The sequence below is a fragment of the Echinops telfairi genome, unplaced genomic scaffold, assembly GCF_000313985.2.
Source record: "Echinops telfairi isolate 266 unplaced genomic scaffold, ASM31398v2 ScPeMD7_7469;HRSCAF=8507_0, whole genome shotgun sequence".
NCBI lineage: Eukaryota > Metazoa > Chordata > Mammalia > Afrosoricida > Tenrecidae > Echinops > Echinops telfairi.
Window position 1 is genome coordinate 49825915 of NW_022111372.1, and position 7693 is coordinate 49833607.

General features: G+C 61.0%; 1 protein-coding gene across 1 annotated transcript in view; it reads left to right on the forward strand.

Annotated features, from left to right (window-relative positions):
* The first annotated feature begins 2469 nt into the window (after positions 1–2469).
* Positions 2470–7693, forward strand: part of PDLIM7 (PDZ and LIM domain 7) — a 15785-nt gene continuing 10561 nt past the window's right edge. Inside the window, exons 1-4 of the mRNA XM_045284685.1 lie at positions 2470–2826; positions 6784–6935; positions 7043–7073; positions 7517–7680. Coding sequence (XP_045140620.1) covers positions 2731–2826; positions 6784–6935; positions 7043–7073; positions 7517–7680 — 443 coding nt within the window. The 5' untranslated portion in view covers positions 2470–2730. The remainder of the gene's footprint in view (positions 2827–6783; positions 6936–7042; positions 7074–7516; positions 7681–7693) is intronic.

A 7693-nucleotide genomic window follows, 5' to 3' on the forward strand; every position in this document is an offset into this window, starting at 1 on the left:
GGGGTTTCCCGTAGTTTTGTGGGAAGTGGCTCACCAGGCCTTTCTTCTGAGGTGCATCTGCGTGAACTCAGACCGCCAGGCTTTCGACTGGCAGCCATGCACATCAACTGTTGGCGCTCCTTGGGCCTCCCCTTGGCAGATACAGTACCCCAGACTAGTCACCCTCGAGTCACCTCCAGTAGAAAGGTAGTCGGCGGGGCTTTCGGAGGATATTGACCATCACAGGTCGGGACAGGCCCGTGGGTGAGCGTAGAGAGAAGGAAAGCTGATGGCCAGGTCAGGAGACCAGGAGATGGACGAAGGACACTCCCCTGCATCCCACCAAAGGAGATGGAGCCGCAGCCAGTGGGGCTGCTGGAAGGCAGGAAGCTGGGGAGAGTGCTTCTAAGAGCAGGCAGGGACCATGCTGGGCACCGTGCAAGCTGAGAAACCACAGTTGAGCTGCTGACCAAGAGAGGTCATGGAGGGCCTTGACAGGGGTTGTCTCAGACAACTCACGGGACAAGAGACTGACTGGAGTGAGTTCAAGAGAGAATGGGAGACAGAGGCAGCTCCTTCGTGGAATTTTCCTCTCGAGGGGATTAGAATAAAAGGCCGAGGAGTCTGCTTCTGAGAATCAGCCCTTGCCAACCCCACGCACACAGTTCTTCTCTGACGCACAGAGCCTCCAACAGTCAGTCAGGGCAGCTCCCTTTCCAGGGCAGTGGTGACTCAGTGGTCGGATGCTCACCTGCCATGTAGGAAACTTGGGTTCAATTCTGAGTCAATACACCTCATGTGCAGCCACTGTTATTAACCTGCCTCTGGACACTTCTATTACGACCACACTGCACAAGTTTCAGTGGCCTTTCCTGACAAAGACAGACTAGGAAGAAAGGCAATTTATTTCCAGAAATCAGCCAGAGTCGATCCTGGGGATGGCTGAGGCCTGAGTTTCTCTCAGGTGTACTCAATTTTCCCTTCACCTCATGTCACCACCAGCCAAGCTCTGAGGACAACCCCCTCCAGCATTGCCCCTTTGGGGTGGGGACGTGGCATGCAACTTGACCTGCAGACAGACGTGGGGCTCGGTGGCAGGGCTGTCGTGCCGATTCTGCAGAGGTTCAAGGGTGGCACTGAGGGCAGGGCCCACCATCGGGCTCAGAGCAGGGCCTAGGCCCTCCCCCTGAGCCCCCCACCCCTTTTCTTTTGGTCTCCTTTTGATAGTGTTCTGCAACCGAGCTTTAGACTTCCTGGCTCCCGCTGGAATTGCGCTCCGCTTAAGGTTTAGAAATGGGAAGCCTCTGCTGCGGCGTCACACGCCAAACGATGCCGGCGCTCCCGACGGCCCTGCGATAGGGCTAGGGTCCCATTTTTCCAAGGAGAAAACTAAGGTTAGTTGTGCCATTGTCTTTTCCAAAGCCAGTGTTCTTGTCACTCTGCCCGCCGGAAGCGCCAGGGCCGGCGCGGCGCAGGCAGGGGGTGGCTCCACGATGCGGCGTCGGGCAGCCTCCGCCGCACCCCGGCCCCGCCCCACGGAAGGGGACCGGAGCTGCCAGCGCCCTCCGGCTCAAAGCCAGGCGGGACTTCGCGGTCGGGCGGGGCTTCCCAGGGACAGGGGCGGGGCTTGTGCGGGGCGGGGCTCCGGGCCCCGCCCCTGACCGCAGATTCAAAGCGGACGGCGGACGCGGGGCGGGGTCAGAACTCCGGACGGGCGGCCGATCCCCGCGCGGTGCCTGGAGCCCGCGGCGGAGCAGCGCCCCGGCGGGGCCGTGCAGGTACAGCAACCGCGCGGGCGGCTGGGGCTGGGCCAGGCGGGAGCGGCGGCCTGCTGAGGACCACCGGAGTCTTAGGGGTCGTGGCCAGAGCCTTGCTTCCTCCTGTTGCCTGGGCCCCTTCTCCCGCCCCCGCCTTCCTGCGGTGAAGCGGGCTGTGGCGGGGCGGATGGGCGCCTGCGCCGCTTCCTGCGGCCGGGACCGACCCATGCTCGGGGCCCGGACGGGGGAGCAGGGGAAACTGAGTCATGTCGGGGTGGGAGCAGGCCTGTATGGGAGGCGCCAGCCCTCTGGGTCTCAGGATGGATTTCCCTTTACAGAACACGCTTTGGGATCCCGACCCCCAGTGATCTCAGGGACCTCGCCCCACCCTCCCAGCGCCCAGGGGTCCCGCCCTGGCTCCCTGCAGCCTCGGCCGGGCCCAGAAGGGCCAGGACCTGCTCCAGCCGCCTCCCTCTCTTCTCCTCCCCTCCCCCTCGAGTCCCAAGCCCCCGTGTGCTCCCTCCGCTGGCTCTCCGCGCAGTGTCAGCTTACACGCCTTATATAGTCCGAGCAGGCTCCAGCCGCGGCCTGTCTGCCTGCCTGGACCCGGGGGCGTGGGGGTGGTGGTGGCGGGAGAGGAGCGCTGGCCCCTGACTCACCCTGTCCCCCGGCTGGCCCCGGCTAGCTCCGTATCAGCTTGGGGGCAGACCCGTGCTGACCCCACGGCCCTCTCCCCGATTTCAAAAAACATACAAACAAAAAAACCCTTCACATTTGGATTGGATCTCTCCCAGGCTCCCCATCCCAGCAGGAGGGGGGCTACTCCCCTCATTCCAAAGTGAGCTCCACCAGCCAAGCCTAACAAGGAGCCTGCCCTCCCAGGTCGGGGTATGCTTGGTCTCTGCACATGCCTGCCTGATGCCTGTCCAGTTCTCAGCCTGCCTGCCCACCCACCATACTGACCACTCCCATTCTCTTCTCAGGAGCAGGCACCATGGATTCTTTCAAGGTGGTGCTGGAAGGGCCAGCACCCTGGGGCTTCCGGCTACAAGGGGGCAAGGACTTCAATGTCCCCCTCTCCATCTCCAGGGTGAGCCAGAGATGAATTCTAGGTTGGGAGACGGACTCTCTTGGGTGCTGGGCTCTCAAATGGGGGGTGGGGGTGGTAGGAGGAGTCTGGGCAGGAGCTGGCAGAGACCCCAGGTCAGGGCCAGTGTGAGTGAAGAGGCCACAAAGGCTCCCACTTAGATGACCATGAAGCCCAGCAGCCCTGCTGCACTGGCTGCTGGTCCACATAGTTCCAGCCATGGCCCTCGGCCTTCGGGAGGCCAAAAGCAAGCCCTTCTGGGAGAAGAAGCCCAAAGTGGCCAGAGGAAATGTCTAAGCCAGCTACGGGAGGGTCGCTGAGATAGCGTGGACACTGACAGCAGAATCTCACTTCAGTCTCCAGCATCGATCGATCAGGGAATAGTAACTGTCATGCCATTTTTCCACCGGAGGGGACCCAGGGCACAGAGGTAGAGGGGTTTATTCCGCACTTCCCTGGCAGGGTGAAGATTTGAACTCAGGCTCCAGGACTGGGCCTGCAGTTGGTGTGTTTTAAAAAAAAATAACAACCCTGTAAGACAGGGTAGAACTGTCCCTGTGAATTTCTCAGACTGTAACTCTTCATGGGAGTAGAAAGCCCCATCTTTTTCCTCACAGCTGGCTGGTGGTTTCGAACTGCGGACCTTGCGGATCGCAGCCCAGTGTGCATCCGCTATGAGAAAAAGGTTCCCCGCAGCCTACATGAGGGCCCCTGGTGTCATCCATTGACTCTTTCAGTATGCAGTGGCCTTTGTCCCTTACTGGAGAGGGGTCAGGGCAAGCTCTAGGGCTCCTCCACCTTGGGCTCTTGAGATCCCTGGAAGGGGCGGAGCTAGGGACTGGCTCCTCCCTGTGGCCGGGGGATTGCCTTATAAGCCCAAGAATGCAAGCCCTACACTAGGATGCGAACCTCCGGGGTAGACTCTGTAAAGCTGAAAAGGCCTGGCCTGGACCCGAGAACCCCTGAACTTCATCGGTGGGCCCCTCTGGTTGAGGGGTGGTCCAGGTAATTGCCAGACTGGTCACCAGGCCATGGCCGCTGCTGTAGAGGTCAGTTGTGGGACACAGAGAGCAACTGCTTGCCCAGAGTGGGTGAGGCCTTCCCTGAGGCTGGTAACTCTGGGGCTCTGATTGTGGCCTGGGGGTTAGAAGGGGGTGGAGACTTCCTGCCCCTGCTTCCGCCTGTCCGGAGAGGCCCACCCAAGTGCCGGTGGGCAGGCAGCTATTGGCAGGAAGCCCAGGGCAAGCACGTCAGAGAGAGCCAGAAGGATGTCCAGTCACTGCCCAGTCTGAGTACAGCCTCTGTGTATGGCACCTTTGTGACCAGGGCAAGCAGGGGGCATTCTGTGCTTCTGGGAGATCCTTCCAGAGGGTTCCCCTGGCATCAACCCTGGTAGCCAAGGGCAGTGGGCCCCCTCATGCCCTGACATGCCTACACAGTCCTCCAATTTTGCCTACCCTAAAAGCCTACCCACATCCCCCTTCTGAGCTGGTGCTGTTCTCTGAGCCTCGGTTTCCTCACCCGAGGCAGACAGAAGGGGGAATAGCCTGGTAGCTCAGGGGCTGGACTTCCAGTTGTGACCTGTTGAGGGCACTCTGAGCCTAGGCTTCCCTGTCAGAAACCCCAGCCCTGGAGTTTGAAGGAGGCCTTGGCAGGAGGGGTGGTCTTTTCTGAGCTGGGCCGGCCCCTCTCTGCCCTGACCCCAGAATGGAGGGACCAGGGAGGGGCTAAGGCTGGCTCTGGGCCCAGGCCTGGGAGATGAGGTAACGTCTGGGACTGGGGGGTTGGGCTGCTTAGTGGGGCCCTCAGGCTGACTCACCCCGACCCCAGGAAATGTCCAGCCCCTTGGCTTGCCCCCTCCTCGGACCCCAAGGCCTCACCCTGCCCCCAGTGGGAACTGTTCTCTGCTTCCCTCCCACCATCCCTGCAAGCTCCCCCTGTTGGCTCTCTAGCCTCTGACTACTGTCCTACCCCTCCTGTGCTTCCCACTCTCCTCTCCCTGGGAAAAGGAAGTAATCCCCACCTCCTGCCAGCTGGTCCTGCATACCCCAGGACCCCCATTTCTGGCTCAGCCCACACCTCCAAGGAGTCAGGAGGGCGTGGCCCAGCCAGGTTTCCCTTCTACTGACTCACCATGACCTTAGCAAGTCTCTTCCCCTTGAGGGTGATAAAGGGTTGGATGGAACTAAAGGTGAGGTCTGGAATCCAGGCCCCAAACCCAACCAGGGGTCAGGGGGTGCTGACCCTGCGTGGGGTCCCAAGGGTCAGGAGAGGTAGCCCCGAGGCAAACCCTGGCCCTGCTCCTCACGAACTGGACCACCTAAAGCAAGTTGCTTAGCCTATCTGTGTGCTCTGCCATGTGTTGAAGGGTTGGAGACTGAGGCTCCATTGACAGAGCTGTTGGAGGATTCAGTGTCCATACGTAGCCCGGAGACTAGAGGCACTGAGTGGACGTAAGCTGCTGTGATTACGTAGTAGGGAAAGGAGGGACTACCAGCTCCCTTACCCTTCTCCCTTCCCTGCATGAAAGCCAGCCAGCTAGGCTCCTGGCCCTAGTACTGGCTGTCTTTATGTCAGGAGCCTCTACCCTCTCCTCCCCTTGCCTAGGCTCATTCTGTATACTGGCCCCACCAGAGGAGAATCCTGTGGTCTCGGGTAACCTGTGCATACCCCCCACTCCCCACCATCTTCTTAGCCACCTAGCTTGACTCACAGCTACCCTATAGGACAGGGTAGAACTATCCCGTGGGGTTCTGGGACTTTTGGGGAGCAGAGAGCCGCCTTCCTCTTAAGAGGCTGGGGGTTTCAAAATGCTGACCGTTTGATGAACAGCTGTCACTTATTGCCACCGGGATCCTGCCTTACAGGGTTTCCAAGGCTATAAATCTTTACCAAAGCAGACTGCCTCCTTGATCTCCCTCGGAGCAACTGGTGGGTGTGAACCGCCAACCTTGTGGTTGCTGTTGGGCCCACTGCGCTGTTAGGATTCTTCCCCAGGAAAGGGACTCCCAGGGCACAGCCTGCGAGGTCGGAATGCTATGAGGGGTGAGGGATGCTGTGGCTTTTGCAAGCTTGGGGGGGTGGCACCCATTGACAGCCCTGAAGCCCTACTGACACCAAGAGCCCCCTCTAGGCTCCCTTGGAGATGACATGGCTTATCAAGGGATCAAGGGTATCAGTGGTCAGAGCACCTAGGGGTGTTGGAGAGGAACGTGTCCCATGCAGAAGCAGGCAGGGAAGGGTTTGTTAGATCTCGCCCTCTCGTGGGAGAGAGAAACCTTGGTCCTTGGCTCCTCCCAAGAAAGAATTCACGCTGAAGCCTGGTTGGTGATCCAAGTGAGTTTTATGAAAGTTAGACGCAGTTTGAGGTTCTACAGTAAATGGAACGCAAGTTAGAGTCCACGGCACCGTTGGTGGGCCATGGCACAGCCTCGTTGGGCTGTGCAGCCGTGCAGCGCTGAACGGTGTGTCGGAGCCCCTGGGAGAGAGCCTGAGCAAAACCTCTGGTATTTCAGGGCCCCCATTGGGAGGCGTGGTCAATACTAGTCGACCCTGTTGGCTGAATCAAATTTACCTGGCCTAGATGGGCCAGTACAGGTGTGATGCCCACCTAGGTGTACCACCCCTTCCTGGCCAGGAGCTCAAACCTAACAGGTTTCCTTGGTCAGCAGAACATTCTGGGCAGAGGCCCACGAGGCCAGCAGGATTCAAATGGCTGTGGGTGCCCCAGGCAGAGGGACTGTGGCTCTCTCCCACGGGTGGCCGTTTGTGGAAGTCATAATCATTTCTGGTCTGCCGGGAAGGGCCATGTGATGCTCGGCGAGCCCCACCACCACCTGAGTAGCTGTGCCTCCAGCAGCTGCCCGTCTGTTGGCTGGAGGGACCTCTGGGTTTGGAAACGGGGCAGCTTAGAGAAGGGCAGGTTGATGGCTGGAGACCTGTGCCCCTGTCTCTCTACAGCTCACTCCGGGCGGCAAAGCCATGCAGGCCGGCGTGGCCGTGGGTGACTGGGTGCTGAGCATTGATGGCGAGAACGCAGGGGCTCTCACGCACATCGAAGCCCAGAACAAAATCCGAGCTTGCGGGGAGAGCCTCAGCCTGGGGCTCAGCAGGTGTGAGGGTGCTGGCAAGACTGGTGGGGGAGGGGGGGGCCCCCGTCCTGGGGAAGGCAGGGGCCGACCTCCCTGACCCATGCTCACTGTTTTCCCTTTCCCTCCAGGGCCCAGCCAGCTCAGAGCAAACCACAGAAGGTAGGCGCTGTGCCAGGGACCTAGAGCTGCGGGTGGGTGGGGTTAGCAGCGGTGGTGGCGGGGCCCTGACCTGCCCTCCACTGGCTGGGAGTAGAGGTTAGGGGCCCAGAGCTGGGGAGGGTTTGGGGGACCCGAGCTGAACCCGGGGCTGCCGCACGGTCCAGGCACCACGCATATCTGTCCGTCTGTGTCCGTCGGCCTGCCTCCCTTGCTCCGGCCTGTGCTGTACGCCGCACCGCCTGCCCTCCGGACTGCGTGGGCTGACATCATAGCTCCCAGACAGGGCCCTTACTTGAAACCTGAGTCCCCCCCCCCACCCTTCCCTCTAGCCTCCAGCCAGATGTGTGGGGGTGGGGCTAGACCGGCGCCCTCCACTCCACACCCCAGGGGCGCTCCACTCGGGCCCACCCCGCCCCGCCTTGCCCGGCTCTGTCTCTGCTCAGGCCGCAGCCCCCGCTGCCGCAGACTCCCCGCGGTACACCTTTGCACCCAGCGCCTCCCTCAACAAGACGGCCCGGCCCTTTGGGGCGTCCCCGCCCGCTGACGACACCCCAGCGCAGAATGGGTACGTCGTTGGACTGTCCACCGCCCACGCTTCCCCTGCGCCGCCCGCGCCCACC